Source organism: Pelmatolapia mariae, linkage group LG1 (genome assembly GCF_036321145.2).
Source record: "Pelmatolapia mariae isolate MD_Pm_ZW linkage group LG1, Pm_UMD_F_2, whole genome shotgun sequence".
NCBI classification, from domain to species: domain Eukaryota; kingdom Metazoa; phylum Chordata; class Actinopteri; order Cichliformes; family Cichlidae; genus Pelmatolapia; species Pelmatolapia mariae.
Genome location: NC_086227.1, coordinates 35,093,481 through 35,109,239, shown reverse-complemented (window position 1 = coordinate 35,109,239; position 15,759 = coordinate 35,093,481). Strand labels below are relative to the sequence as shown.

Here is a 15,759-nt window from a genome sequence, read left to right as displayed (position 1 = left end):
AAAAATAATTGAGAAAACACGGGAATAATGTTTCTTCACACTTTAAAGTGAATTTCAGTGTCATTGTTAATTGTTGTGAATTTTTTAAAACAACTTTTAAACAGTTTTCTTTTTCTTTTTGATTCAGGATCACTGCAAAGTGCCAAATCCTCAGTGGAGAGAAAGGTTCACCTTCAAACAGTTTTTCAACAGTCCGGAATATCTGGAGGTGGAGCTCCGATCCAAGGAAGGACGAAAGGCTGCGGAATCCCTGGGGAAGTGAGTTTGTTCAGCTATTACAGTATTTATTTGTGTGTGCTTGCCCTTTAATTAAAATAAAAAGTGGTTTCTGGATTTTTTTTTTTTTTTTTTTTTTTAAATGAAAGCTCTTTGCATGTTTTTGTTTTTTGTGTGTGTGTTTGATCTGGCCCAAATATGTGGAACTTGTGTGTGTACAGGCGTTGCGTGAACCTGTCAAAAATTCCTTTCGATCAAAGGCAATTGATAGAAATGGAATATGGGGGAGGACACGTGTATTGCCTCCTTACGCTGACCACGTGCAGTGGCGTCTCCATCTCCGACCTCTGTGCCGCACCACTCAGTGAACCCCGTGAACTTCAGAACCAGCTGGACAACTATGTCAGTATTTTTGCCGTTTAACTTCTATTTATACTGCACTCTACCACCAACATGTTTAAATATATAAACACTTTAACATGCCTTTTCACTTTGAACAAGCCTATTCTCTGCTCTCAGAATATGATTAGCTGTCATTGGCATCAATTCCACAAGATGTTGTTTGTGTATTGTCTTTTTGCCACCTTAAAACTATCTGGCTGTTTTTCTCTGACTTAAATTGCCTGAGGTGTATATTTACAACCGAACTCTATCTGAAGGACTGAACGCTGGCACTGCTGCTACGTGATTGTAAAAGTGTGCTGAAACTACAAAAATCAAATATTGATACATTAATAACAAAATAAATATAATGGTGTGCTGTTAAACACACATAATTAATGATTTAATTTAAATAATTTCATTAAAAAAAGTTCCAGCATTCATATGTCATGCAAAAACCTGCTACTTTGTTTATTTTGTCAGTTTTAAAAGTAATTGATTCACTTATTTATGCATACTTTTCATCTTATCCCCTTCTATTTATTTCTATATTTTCTTATGACATTTCTTTAAGAGAGCTGAGCTCAGTGCCCAACAACACATTTTGAAAACAGGTGGAAAATAATACACAAGTGTAACTGTATATGTTTACATTTTTTTAAATGTCTAAATTATAATGTAAATATTAAAATGGGAAAAGTCTTTACATTGGGGGAATGATACTAATATAGGTAAAGTAATACAGAAGCAAATTAAAACAAAAGTATTAATGCCACAGTTTACATTTAGGCTAGTATGTACATTTAATTCTAATATTTTGGTGCATTTTATGCCATACTTGCTGAATGATTAGCTAATAGCGTCTAGAGTGATGCTGCGTATACGTTCCGTATAGTAAACCATGTTTGTCATTAAGCTTGTTTTTAAATAATCCAGTGCATTAACAAATAACAACAACAAAAAACATTTTGACATCCATGTTTTGGGGTTTTGTTCTAATTTTTATTTTGTCCTCCACAACTCCATCCTTTAGCTTCGACAGTAACTCAGAAAATACGCCCTTGGCACGACTTTAAAAGAGAAAAATAAATATTAATCTTAAATATCTTCAGCTAAGTGAGCTAACTCAGGGTGGCTGTATTCTGTTTATTAAAGCTAGTAAACATGCCAAGAAAAACTGAGCAAACATCACATCTAACCCTAACATAGGCTAAAAACACGCATTTACTAAACTAATAATTGGGCTTAAAATACAAGTTTGAAGAACTGAAGTGTAAATATTTAATATTTAAGTCAAAGTCATCCTGAAAACCTACAGCCCTTTCTGCGCTCTGTGTTAAGGGCCAAGAGATGGCAGTATGTGCCTGGTAATGGGTTACTGCTAGGTCTGTGTTACGCAAATGGCATTCTTTCGTGACAAGCTGCTTTTAGGCAGATGTGTCTGTGTACATCTAAGAAATTTAAGGTCTGGAAATGCAACCTGATCATGCAGCTAGACTAGCAATGAAAAGAGATGCCGTGACAGAAATAAATTTAGCCCAAGAAGGGAAAACAGGTCCAGATTGTAGCCATTTGGTAAACTGTACTTGATCATGTACAGAGAGGAATAACTACCTATAGTAGATTGTTTTGGAGACACCACCCCATTGCAGTCTGCCTTAAACGCTGTTATCAAAAGCTTTCACTTTAAGTGCTATGCTAGTTTATAGATGTTAGATTTGCAGCCACTGGTTTCTTTTCATGCCAGAAAAGTATGAAAATACTTGCAGTGACTTGATGCTTGCTTGTGATGTGTAACGTACTTTGGTAAGCATTCATTTGCAATTGTGTGGCAGCCCAGTTACAAGTATGGACTGTTTTGAGCACGTGCCTTGATAGTGTATTTAAGGTTTAGTGGAAAATGCTGATGCCTAAAACTTGCAAAGAAAATTTTTGTTTTGCAATATAAATAAATTTAGTTGATGCCTCCCTCAACTAGCATCGTCAAAAGGTTTAAGGTTGTAAGGCTCAAAAGGTTTTATGGTTAAGAGTATTGCGGAGAACCTGAAGTAACATCTTATGCTGTCACATAAATCTGGTTTTAGATTGAAGGATTTCTTATTTTTGTGCATTCTCTGCTGAATTAAACACTCTATTTATGCTTTGCAGGTTTGCCAAACCTAATTTTTCTTGTCTGCTTACTGTCTCTCCAGAGTTTAAAAAGGTCCCTCACAAATCTTCGTGACGTTGGGTTCCTTCAAGTCAAAGTTATTAAGGCTACTGATCTGATGGCTGCTGATTTAAATGGTATTTCATGCATTTAGATTCGTCTTAATGACAAATTTAAATGAAACACAAGCCCTGCTATAAAGTTTTGAGTGTTGTGTTCTGCAGGCAAGAGTGACCCTTTCTGTGTGCTGGAACTGGGGAACGACAGACTACAAACCCACACGGTCTACAAAAGCCTAAACCCAGAATGGAATACAGTCTTTACATTGTCAGTTTGGGTTTCTGTTTCCACACCCTTTTTGTTATTTAAACTGAAACATATTATTGAACATTACTTTTCTTACATTACTGAACCGTTTTACTGTTTTACAAATAAATTGAAATATCCTGACATATTGCTATACGGTGTGCTGATTTGTAGGCATCTGACCTCGTTCTGTGTCTCTGCAGCCCTGTCAAAGACATTCATGATGTTCTGGTGGTGACTATCTTTGATGAGGATGGAGACAAGGCGCCAGACTTCCTTGGAAAAGTTGCCATTCCTTTGCTTTTGGTACGTACAACCTCACTAAGAGTCTGTGACGTAGACAATAATCTATTTGCACTCTGTCTAAATTAAAGTGAAGAGGGCGATAACACTCCAGCAGGCTGAAGACTTGCTAAGATGTAATCCAGCGTGACTGATGGTCAGGTTCATGGCTGAGTTCAGCACCTGATGCCCTTTCTGTCCTGCAGATCCGCAGGGGACAACAGATTGCCTTCCCGCTGAAGAAAGAGGACTTAGGCGAGCTGTCGAAGGGGAGCATCACTCTGGAGCTGGAGGTTATTTTTAACCCTGTAAGTAAAGGTTCACCCTGCAATGAGGACACGATGGCTTTGAAAGGCAGGCCTCATTCTGTCGTCTTCTTATTACTTTATCACTTTTTTTTTTTTTTTAATCAGGTCAGAGCAAGTATTAGAACCTTCCAGCCAAAGGAGAGGTATTTTATGGAGGACAATCCCAAGTTCTCCAAAAAGGTTTGATACATATTTTTACATTTATCCACGATTCATAGTTAACAAAGTATATTTATGAATGGGGAAAAAGTAAACAAATTGTCTTTCCATAACATCAAATTAAAATTTTAAGTTGCTTGTTTATTTATTTTTTCACTGGTTAAGTCTTCTGAAACTCAGCTGGAACATTTTTTTAAATGTGCAGAAAATGAGTCTACAATTATATTGATAATCAATTTAAATTATTTTGTGAGCAAAAAGTCACACTTTCAGTTTTTTCTGGTTGAAAACATGTTTTTAAACAAATGTGCTAGATGTTAAATAAAAATGATTTTAAAAAATGTGATATTTTTGTGATGCTGAAATATTTGCAACTTCAACCCAAAAAATTATTTGGAAACTAAAAAAAGACATGACAAATTGAACAAATGTTAACATGTTTTTATCAATTAGCTCTTTAAGAAATGGACATAAAAAATGAAGTACTTTTTTTTTCCTTTTCTTTTCTCTGGAAAGCAAAATGACTCCAAAAGCAGACCTTCTTTCCTTGAATTAGTTGAATTGGGCTTTAATTGAGGCCAACTTTGACTGAATTCTTGTTCACTGTTCTGCTACATTAGTTTGATATACAGTGTGCAAGACAGGGTGCGAGACAGGGTGCCTGACTGTCTGTACTTCCCACAAAGACTCATTGTTGTCAGACAATACATTGCTCACTAACGCCAAAATTGGCTTACACACACCGTGGACTCGGTTTGTAACGTGCAGGTTTTCAGTCTGTTTTAATATCGAAAGACCTGTTTGATGAAATCAGGTCAGATTACTGACATTTTTTGCCCCCTGACCAGAGTGGCTCATGCCAAGGCATACCAGCTCCTCTCGCTATTCCTCGAGCTGACTGGATGCTTTTTTTTTTTTTTTTTGAAGTGTGGTATGGGTGGAACTCCTTACAGAATTAAATCCAAATACCCTGAAATCAGTATCAACTATGACCATGTTTTCAACGCAGCTACTGCAGTATTTAACTGCTTTGTGTGTTTGTCTTTCAGGCTCTGGCCAGGAACGTGATGCGTGTTCAGACATTGTACAGGGCAATCATGTCGACTCTGCAGTACATCAAAAGCTGCTTCCAGTGGGAGAGTTTTCAGAGGAGCCTGCTAGCCTTCCTGGTGAAGTGCTTTAACTGCTTATCAACACACTATCTGCATTTCCCTCTGTTTTCCCTCCAAGGCTGCGGAAGACAACCGCAGTCTGGCCAACCCCTACTTGAACCCTCCTAGAGAGAATCTTAATCAATGCAGCACTGGGCTCAGCAGAAACACAGGCTCGGCCCTGGCTCTGTGTTGGAGTGGACGCTTTCAGTGTTGCATGTCTCCTGGATGTAGAGTTAAGCCTCAGCTGGAGAGAGTAGAGTCCCACTGGAGTCGAGATAGTCTATTTTTGTTCTGCTTCCCTGACAACTCATTAACCCTCTGTCCGGTCTGTGCTCGGTTTGATTTAGACCCCATTATGCAGACAGAAGTTCAATTAAAAGGCTCTTCAGAGATAAGGCTGATTCTCCGTCCTGTCATTGTTGAAGACAAGTGTTAAAGCAAATGTGAAGACAGAAACATGGGAGTAGCCTTTCAGCCTCTGTCTTTAAACTACAAAATAAAGTGGTTGCTGATCCTTTTTGGAATTATTCTTTCAGAGATCTGGCGTGATAAAAATGGCATACAGCAAGTTGTTCATTAACTATGCAAGCAATCAAGGTCACCTAAAGTTCCTTTTGTTTTTGCAGCTCATGGCCTGTAGGTGGCAATAAAGTTATGTCAAGCGTTTAGACTTTCTTAACAGACTAAAAGAGATACTGTAAGCCAGCCAGTGGTACAGTTTGTTCAATTTGCCGTGAAAAATGGGAGCTGCAGCACAGAGCTGTTATCTGAGCAGCAGCCACTCTCTGTGTTTTAGCTCTGAGTCGTGCATTTCATTTTTCAGCTTGGGATTACATTGATCTAAGCTGTGCCGTCCCAGATAAAGTCAGGGTCAGCGTACTTTAATAAGAAACTGTTTGCAATATTTGGTCTTTATTACAATATATGTTACTTTCCCAGTGAAGAAGATTCTTATTTACATAATTATGAAGAATGTAGCGTGCATACTGTGTTGATTATAAGCAATGATATTATTATTTTACCTGACAGCTCAGACACACATACGCTGACGGCGACATCATACAAGCAGGAACAAGTGCACAATGTACACACACATCCTCCCACTGCATCTCGGTGTTTGAAAGACAGTACCATCTGTACTCATGTTTTCACACTAATGCTCGCTGCCTTTTCAAGCCTCAGCGAGAAGAAATAAATGGCTGCTTAATACCACCGCATAAGCGTAATGAATCAGAGCTTCACTCCTCATGACAGGATACAGTGACGAGCTACCTGCACCATCTGCCGATTGTCAGTTAGACAAAGAGCTTTCGTCAGTGCAGTATGCTTTAAATGTGCCTTGTTAGGTAGTGGTTATCTCAGTGAGAAGCCTCAATCCCAAAGGTGTTAGTCTTGTCCTAACCATTGAACTATAATAGATCACATGCTGTTCCTCTCCTTTACTTTATTTCTGAAATAGCACTTGGTGTTTAGCTTTTCTTTTTATGGGTTACCATTTCTTGTCCGTGCTCTGAGTCAAGGGAAAAAAAAAACACTGAGCCTGTTTCCAAATAGCACTCCTTTTTTCATATTCTCATCTGTCACCCCACAAAAAATGCAGGAACAATACTGAAAAGAGTGTGGTCACATGTGCATCCACCTCATAGTCTTTTTGAATTCTATGTGTTATTTTCTGGCAATTTTGTATCAACTATTTCTTAAAAGGAGACTCTACAGGCATCTTACAGTGTCTCTAAATAATTTTTAAGTCACATTAATGCCTTTTAAAATATATACATGAAATTTATATAGTTTTGAACTAGATTTGCAATATAAACTACACACTAACATTGGCAAGATAAATTGTGTCTGTTCATCCAAAACTGATTGATTTTGGAGCGTGTCCACAGTGCATTTACAGTATTGCTCTAACCCTCCTCACTCCTTTACAGCAGGTTACATAATCCTTTAAACCATGTAAGTGACTGTCAGTCTAGTGACTTTTAAAGTGCTGAAATAATTGGAGATAAAGCCATGTTAAATTTGTAACAGTTCTTATAATGGTTCATCACTGGCCGGTATTTTAGGGAATGGGTAACGCGCTCAGTGTTACAAGATTTATTCTCACTCATTCTTCATTTTATAACACATGAATATGTAGACCAAAAACCAGTGCTTAGACTTCAAGGTTTGACTGCTATATCCTTACTTATTCTGGCATAGCCATTAGCTTATGATGTTTAATGTTAGGGAATCGTTTTAAATTTTGGGTGGGTGTTCAGTTTTGCGACTGTATGACTCTTTTCCACTTATACCACTGTTAGACTACATTTTAACTGTTAGTATTATGCCATAATTGTTACTTGTGGGCGCACTAGGTGTGCTCTTCACTCACATGTTCACACTAAAAAAACAATGAATGGTCCGAAGTGGTTTTTGTGCCATGCAAACCCTTCCCCCAAACATGAGTGTGGAAATCCTGCTGCTTTCTATAAATGCGCCAGCCTCCAGTTCAGTAGCTGTCCCAGCATAACATATCCCTTTTTTTTTTCCTGTGATGTGGATTGTATTCCCAAAGTCCCCTTTTGCTGTTGAAGACTGTGTAATGCTTCTCAAGCTGAAATGGGCTACAATTATCACAATCTTTATGGGCTGAGTATACATTTCCACTAAAGCGTGACTTGGCTTTCCCCTTACCCTCGCTTTCCCAGTCATTACAAAGTCCTCACTAATAAAACATAACCCTTCCAGTGAGGAACTGGTTTCATCTCCTCTCCCAGGCCCTATTTTGGCTTGTGATAACACAGGCAAGAGCGTGCTTGGCTTTTTGCACATTAAAGCTGATGGTGGTGGTGATATTGGCGGAGGTGGTGGTGCTGGTGGTGGGAGGGGCGGCACTGATCTGCCATCTTTTATGTCAGTTGGTGCCTCAGAGGAGAGTGATGTCTTCACCAGATGTTCTCTTCTATTTTTATTAGCATATAAAAACCTGTAAACCCTTCCCAATGATTTTGGCCTGCTGCCGTTTTGGCTTGTACTACCTCTCTGATAGGATTATTTTATAGCTCCATTTAGCCATGCAATTGAGATATCACAGGCTATGTTTCTTTATCCTTTTTACCTTAGTCACACAGGTGGAATGTGCATCATAAGTGCCATTATGGATGTTAATTGCATATTCACACAGAAGCTCCCTGAGGCTGTAGTGAATCGGTCAGCTTTAATGTACAGAAGATGAAAGAGATGGAGCAATTAGAGCTATGTGGTTAATGTCAATGCATAGTCAGGAGTAAGAGTAAGTCCAACTGAGCAGAATGGTTTTCTTTTGCTGTATATACAGGATGGATGATGTCACCAGTTGGTTTGCGTAGTCCTCTTTTGAATCCTAAAGCTGAGTTTTTTGGCAGTCACCGTCTTGGGTGCGTTTTTGTTTGTTTGTTTGTTTTTTTGTTTTTAACTGGATATGAAAAACAAGCAGTAGGTCTGACTGAGAAACCAAGGGCACTGCACACTCACAGGGTAACTACTTGCCAATCTCAAGGTAGCCATGCTTATTCTCTATTTATCTTCCAATCAATTATACTCTAATTCAGGATCGGATGGACATCATTTTCTATTAGATATCATGTCAAAGACCATTAACATGTGACTTAGACCATTAACTCATCAGCAAAGTGTTTATTGAGGTTTGAACGCAACAAAGAATATATAAATATGGAATTAAACTTGATTCTTCAACCAAAGGAGTCTTCACCTTTAACAGCAGATTGGCATCACTTTTTAGACCTAGAGCCTCTAGCCATTTATATACCATCTATACCTGCACAGCATATGCAATCTAACTGGAATTAGTGTGCAGAGTTTGTATAATGGTAGGGCAGCCTTCATTAGCTTGACCAATTATCTTACAATCAATTTAATAACAGATCGAATTCCTGCTTGGTTGATCTGAAATGTAACGCTTCCCCTTTTGCCTTCATTGATGTCTAATTTCTGGACCCTCTGCCCACAGGTGTTTTTGGTGACAGTATGGTACTGGGAGTTTTATATGCTTCCCCTCTCCTTTGTTCTGCTCATCTCGTGGAACTACCTACAGATCCAATCTGGACGGGTCAGCCAGGATGTGGTGAGTTGAGAGCAGCTTTGTCAGCCTTATCCATCTTCTCCTCTTTCTGCCAAATGACCTGCTGGCTCTTATTCACGCTTCTTATTTCTTTATTTTGTAGAAAAACAGCCCCTTAAGCCACATTTTGTTCTCATAATTAAAGGCTGGTATGTTTCCATAGCAACCCGTCGCACATGGCTACATAATACATAATAATAAAATAACACATAATACATAAGCATTGAAAACTCACTGAATAGACTAATGTAACAGACCATTATAGCCTAAGCTAATTTACAGCGCTTGTCCTTTACTAACGCAGTTTTCTTTTTTCCCGTTCCTCCTCTAGTTTTTGTCCTCGGCTTCACTGTAATTGGCCTGCTGCCCTGTTCTTGTTGTGACTGGTCAGATTAGAAAAAAAGTTTTTATCTCCTACAATGTCACAAGGTCACAATGCTCCCTGCTTTTTTTCCCCCCAATGTAACACTCTGAAGAAGTATTGAATGTGAAACACAAGGTCTGTTTAGAGAATGTATTAATGGTAGTTCAACACAGAATACATGGTAGCAAATTTTATACACCAAGCTCTGCTCACACAACAATACACATTCAGTTAATGTGTTGACTATTTTTTTCCCAATTAATTAATTTTTCAGGTGATCTGTGTAAGAAAATTGTAAAACATTAGTATTATTTTTTTTAATTTGACTAAAGCATATACAATCATACATAAGTCAAATGATCAGTTGATTATCAAAATAAGTAACAATTTAGAACATTAAAAATAGTGGGCAAATTTTTTGCAGAAAACATTATCGGCTCTATATATGTAAGTATACAGTGTATATGTCCTCAAAAATCCAGATCTGCATGTTGATCAGATCATGCACATAAATTCATTTGTCACAAGGAAGCATAGGGTAAAGATTTATAGAATTTACTTTGGAAATCAATGCAACGCCCTCCGCAACTGATTTAAAGTTTTTATTTCTAACTATAAAACAATAAAAGTTAAAGTTTGGTCAATAAACAAGCAAACATTCAAAAACTCATCATATACAAACTCTGAGCATATTTGGGTTTAACTATATCTGATATCATGTCCATTTCAAACCTGAAAACACACAAAATTGACAAATCTATCATGTGAAATAACCTACATGGATTTATTTATTTTTTTAAGTGCAGCATCCTGTTACAGATCAGAACAAAAGGTCAATGTTGGAGTAAAGATTTTTTTTTTTGCCATGTTGTGGGCAGCAGAAGCAAGGTTTAGACATAACACTGATATATGGCAAGAAGCGTTTTTTCTTGAGTCGGAAAAATGTGCATGTTTATGCTCATTGTAGCCTGAAAATAGCCAGGCAACTGCTGGGGGTTTGACTTCTTAATGCTGCACTAGCTAGATGCTGATTTTAGGTAGTAGGCTAAGATTAGATGATCGGGGTGCGAAACCAAAACAGTGAAGATGAGAGCGGAGAAACAAAAACAATGAGCTGAATCATGCTAAAACACACAGCACCGCTAAGTGGGCTTGTCATGTTGAGCTATTTCTCTCACATACAAGCAATTGTGATCCGGTGCTGATGGAAAGGTATTGATTAGCTATTAGTTCCTGAAAAGTCCACTGTGTCCTGTGTTGGTCAGATTTTCTGCAAAGTGTTTCAGGAGACTGATCTCAGGGTCATCTCACAGTCCCAGTGAGACAAACTTTATTAAGTCTGATAATGAAATTCTTATAATTTCACCTCTCCGTTGCAATTATTTCTTTCAGACCAACATGGATTTGGCGGATGAGGATGAAGACGATGAGAAGGTATGCGCCTCTGCCAGGTGTTTGCTGACTTTTGTATGCTGCTCAATAAAAAAGAATTTAGCTTCATTTTGTTCATGTTGACAAAGGTATCTCCCTCTGATCTATGGGTCTGTGTTGCTAAGCTTTTTATTCAGTACTAAATCTTCTGATGCATTTTGATTCCTGTCAAGCACCAGTTGTATTTTTTTGTAAACTTGTGCTTACCAAAAGACATTTGAGCTTAATGAAGACCTCACCAACCCGTTTCCACTTGTCAAAACACATTCATATGCAAATAGAGGGGTGGGGAAAAGGGTTCTGCTGCATTTGGAAAGTCCCTCAGCTTAACACACCATATAATACCATCAATATGGAACTAATGACGGCACTTAGACATGCTTTTTCAGAGCTCATTTTGAAAGTTTATCTTGAAAGTGTTAAAATGCTTTCAGGCAATGAAATATTTCTTCAGGGTGACAGGAGTTTATTGTGGACATTTTGAATGGCCGGCATTGGCCTGATTTAAAGTGGTTCTCATACTGGTTCCAGTGGGAACGTGACCCTTAAATGGCTGAAGTGGTTTAGTGCAGTGATGGATACTTCACTGAGGTGAAGCGAGATTTGCCTCACATGTGGTTTTTCACATTGAGTCACTGTGCATCTGGAATATCCTTTTGCCCTGTCCCCCAATAACTAACGCTGCCCCCCCACCATCCACACATACCGCAGATCCTCTCTTTGGACCTATAACCCTTCTTTAGTCTCAACGCATTTGATGTGGACATGTGGCCATGTCGCTGTCTGAAGTCTGGCGCTCACTCCAGAGATCTTCAGAGGATCTGGCCTCCTCTGTTTACTTAAAAGTCATTTTTCCTCCTGGGATCTGGAGCAGCCTGAGAACGATACTCTGTCTCTTTCATAATGCAATGTCCAGTCCTTTCACATCTTAACTTGCTTTTTTTTTTTTTCCTTCTTTTTTTTTTGCATTCACATTTTGCAGACACTCTTCATCAGAGTTGAATGAGTGTGTTTACGGGTTTGGTTTCCTGGTATTGATCAAAGCTGCGGTTTTGGAAATGTTGTAGCTATCAGTCTGAGCAAACAAAGCTGAACAGGCATGGTTAGTTTATACTCGAGCCTGCAAATTCCCACAGAATTTTTGTTGTTTAATCTACTTTCAAGTGTCCATACTTTATTTCAAATGTGTAATAAATAATACTGAAGTCCAGTACAAACTCTATATACAAGAGATTATTTTATTCAGCCTTTATTTTTAATTTATTATTATTATTATATTTAGAAGGGAGAGCAAAAAGTGGTGGATATTGCACCATAACATTTATTAAGTAACTCTCTTAGCAAAAACCAAAGCTTGTTTGGTGCTGATTGCAAGCATTAAGAGTAATTTAATGAGGTGCATGTCTGTCAGTCTGTCACAAGCTATTACTGTAGGAATATTTTCAACCGGTGCAAAACCTTTAATTAGAACCATGAAGACACGGTCCTTCATTTTTAATTAGTACTTAAAACAACACAGTTTACACTATTACTGTTCATTACCTTTTTTTAATTCACATCTTTGAGAGAGCTTTATTCTTTTTGCTAAAAATATTTTTGCTCCAAATAAAATTTGCCACATTAGGCAAAAACTGAAAATGCTTTGTATTTCTTAATTTTTTTGTTGTTGTTGTTTTTTGCAGTTTTTTCATGACCACTGTGTTGGCTTTGAGTGTTTTCCAAAGCAGATTTTTCTTTGTCTTTTTTTTTTCTTGCTGCTTTAGGAGTCCGAGAGGAAAGGGCTCATAGAGAAAATCCACATGGTCCAAGACATCATCCTCACCGTTCAAAACCTTCTCGACGGGATCGCTTGTTTAGGGGAGAGGATTAAAAAGTAAGAGATAAGAATGTATTGTAATTTCAGAGCTGTATCCATTTGATTTTTCCAATTCAGGAATCAGACATGTTTATGACTGACTTTAAATTTGTCATTTTCCTGAAATGTGTTAATAATTGTGCATCATTTATTTTCCATAAATTGTTCTATGTTTTTATATTGCTCTAATAAGTACTGTACTTTATGTTTATTTTCACTGAATTAATGCAGAAAGAAAATCCTTCCTTGACTCTGATGTTTTCTTATTTGTCAGCACGTTCAACTGGACCATGCCGTTCCTGTCAGCCTTGGCTTTGTTGGTGTTCATCACTGCAGCAATTATCACATACTTCATCCCTATACGCTACATAGTTTTAATATGGGGTGAGTTGTAGATGTGGTAATTATTTCATTTCTTTTGTGTTCATTGTTTTGTGTTGATGACAAAAATCTTTTTCCACTATTGTAAGTGTTTGTCGTAGAAAAAAGCCCCTCCTCTACTTTTATTTTCATCTCTTTTGTTTGAGTCTTTCTATTATCCAGCAGCTATGTAAGGTTGAAGGAGTATTTGCTCCATATGTTTCCGGCTGTGTCTTTTCAACATTTGCAGCTTATTATGTTAGTGATGTTGACTATGATGTATATCCTATTGTTAAGACTTTTACTGGATAAATTTATTGGCTGAATGACTGGAGTGTAAAGTGGTGTAAGTCTTCCAGCTATAAAAAGTGACAATAACACAACAAAAAAGGCACATACTGGGGATACTCAAAGCAATATTTCTTGGACAGCATGAGTCTCCCCTGCAAGTAATTGTTTGTATGGAAACAAAGAGCACAGCCACAGGAGACTAGTGTTAATGATATGTTGGTGTGAACTTTTGTTTTAGGTATCAATAAATTCACCAAGAAATTACGGAACCCGTACAGCATTGACAACAATGAAGTGCTTGATTTCCTGTCGAGGGTGCCTTCAGATGTGCAGAAGGTAAGCTCCGCTGGATCAGCCGGCCAGGAAGCCCAAAATCCCAGAGCCAGCTAGCTTTGCATCTTACTACAACAACTCCCAGGCATTCTTTACTCTTGTCTGTATAATTAGCTCCATCTGTATAATTATGTAGCCCTGTATAATTTTGGTTGTGTTTTGGTCCCGATACATCCCTGGTGGAGGTCTGCTGCTTAGCAGCTTTGTAACGCAGGCTGTTCCCAGGCTGAGACGGGAGACGCTGCTGCTGCTGCTGGTGTCTCCTGTTCGTACTTACCAACACTTCAGCTTCAAAAGCTGTCGTGAGTGTTATGGGGTCCTACTGAATCTTACATTCAGTAAGATTCAAAATGGTTACCTTGCACCTATAAGCTATATAAACATTGTTTTTAAAGTGAGTACTATTCACAAGTTTCTTTTTCATTCCTCCTCTTGCACATGATCTCCGTGCTGACCTCTCCTCTCTTTCTTCCCACTCTCCTTTCTGTCTTCTCTCTTTTTACCCGCCGTCGTCTCTGCTCCTCACAGTCTCTGTCTCTCTAAGCTGTTTGACCCCGTTTGTCTCTTCTCCTTCTACAATGCCCTTGGGCCACTGGGTTGAGTAACGGTGACTCTCCAGTATCTCTGTTTTGTTGTTATTGTGTATGAATGATGACTATGGGTCTCCCTCTCAGTGCTGGTAGTGATAGAACTTTCTTCTTCTCATTTGCAAAAAAAATATTACAAGTGAAAAAAACACATTTTAATTTTACTTAATGATGAAAGTATCCTAAACTTTTAAACTAATCTTTTTTTCTTTTTTTGACCACTGTGTACAAGATAATATACCGTTCCATTATCAGAATATCAAAGTACGCACCCTGTAATCTACCTTGAGAACTGGCTGCTTTTCACTTCATAAATGGGAAGAATTTAAACTGCTCGCTTCTGTTGAGTGATGTCTGTTGTTGTCTCAGGTACTTTTGTTTGATATTTTAAATTTATAAAATGTGATGATTTCCAGGTTCAGTACAGTGAGCTGAGAGGGAGCAGGAAGAAGAAAGTCTTGTAGAATGCACTGTGGATGGAAGACTGTATGAATACTGGACCCGATGCTGCTGTGTGGGATTCCCACCTAAAAACACTTTCAGGAGGATGGAGGAACTGCCTGAGCGCTGCGGTCTCTCACTTGGAGTTGGTTTCAGGTTGTTCAGCCGGCACGAATCCTCATTCACTGCCTCATTCAACCAGCACCTAAACAGCTTTCAGCCAAAGATGTCCTTACTGAGGACTTTTCACAGATTACTTTAAACATTTACTAATGTCTGTGCATTCTATGTACAGTTTACTCTTAAAGATTGATAATTAGAAGCTGCTTTAATTTATATTCTTTGCCTCGGGCTGTGCCATCTGGAACTCAACTGTAATATTGGTTTGTAATATGATGATTCTACATGTTTGTCCTGTACATATTTTAATTTACGTAACATACTTAAAATCTTTTATGCAATTTAAGAAAAATAATCTTTACAGTAAATTTCGAATTAAACATGTTACTTAAAAAAGGTATATTTTTCTGGAAGTGCAAGGTCTCTGGTTTTAAATGTTAGTGATGATTTACAGGCGCAATTATTTTAACTTGCACCTTTTTATATGTTTATATAAAGGAATAATGTAAAGTTGGCCACAAATTATGCATCATATTCCTTTATCTTTAAGCATAGATAAAGTGATGTGCTCATAAAATGGTGACTAATTTTATTTTTGCATGATATATGGGCCTATTTTTACATGCAAGGATATGTGCCTACATTAAGTTTTTAGATTGCTTTCATACATTCTATACAGAGGACTGTACTCTGTTGTTTTTACTCTTTGCTTGTTAGTGGGGTGGGGCCACTTCTGTACACACTTTATTTATTATTGGCAATCACTGAAGAAGACTTTGTGTCCTTCATTTCTAACAGCAATAAATCTGCACACAAACACTTTGTGGTATGTTATCTGCCTCTACTGTCTCAGCTCTGTGCTGCATCTCTTTGAATTCATCTGCAAGCGTCATCTATCCTCTCCCTGCTCCCTTGCTGCA

At 38.0% G+C, this 15,759-nt stretch overlaps 1 protein-coding gene across 5 annotated transcripts in view; it reads left to right on the top strand.

Moving 5' to 3' along the window:
- LOC134631543 (multiple C2 and transmembrane domain-containing protein 2-like) overlaps window positions 1–15,759 on the top strand; it is a 47,784-nt gene that overhangs the window by 25,878 nt on the left and 6,147 nt on the right. For 3 of the 5 annotated variants that reach the window (XM_063480006.1, XM_063479974.1, XM_063479982.1), the window contains 13 exons: window positions 128–258; window positions 438–618; window positions 2,790–2,883; window positions 2,971–3,073; window positions 3,256–3,358; window positions 3,541–3,642; window positions 3,748–3,822; window positions 4,851–4,970; window positions 8,947–9,060; window positions 10,814–10,855; window positions 12,616–12,725; window positions 12,982–13,091; window positions 13,597–15,738. In XM_063480006.1, the coding sequence (XP_063336076.1) occupies window positions 128–258; window positions 438–618; window positions 2,790–2,883; window positions 2,971–3,073; window positions 3,256–3,358; window positions 3,541–3,642; window positions 3,748–3,822; window positions 4,851–4,970; window positions 8,947–9,060; window positions 10,814–10,855; window positions 12,616–12,725; window positions 12,982–13,091; window positions 13,597–13,748 (1,437 nt within the window). In that variant the 3' untranslated portion in view covers window positions 13,749–15,738. Of the gene's footprint in view, window positions 1–127; window positions 259–437; window positions 619–2,789; window positions 2,884–2,970; window positions 3,074–3,255; window positions 3,359–3,540; window positions 3,643–3,747; window positions 3,823–4,850; window positions 4,971–8,946; window positions 9,061–10,813; window positions 10,856–12,615; window positions 12,726–12,981; window positions 13,092–13,596; window positions 15,739–15,759 lie in introns of those variants that run through there. The other 2 variants (XM_063479997.1, XR_010094413.1) reach the window with 2 other exon arrangements.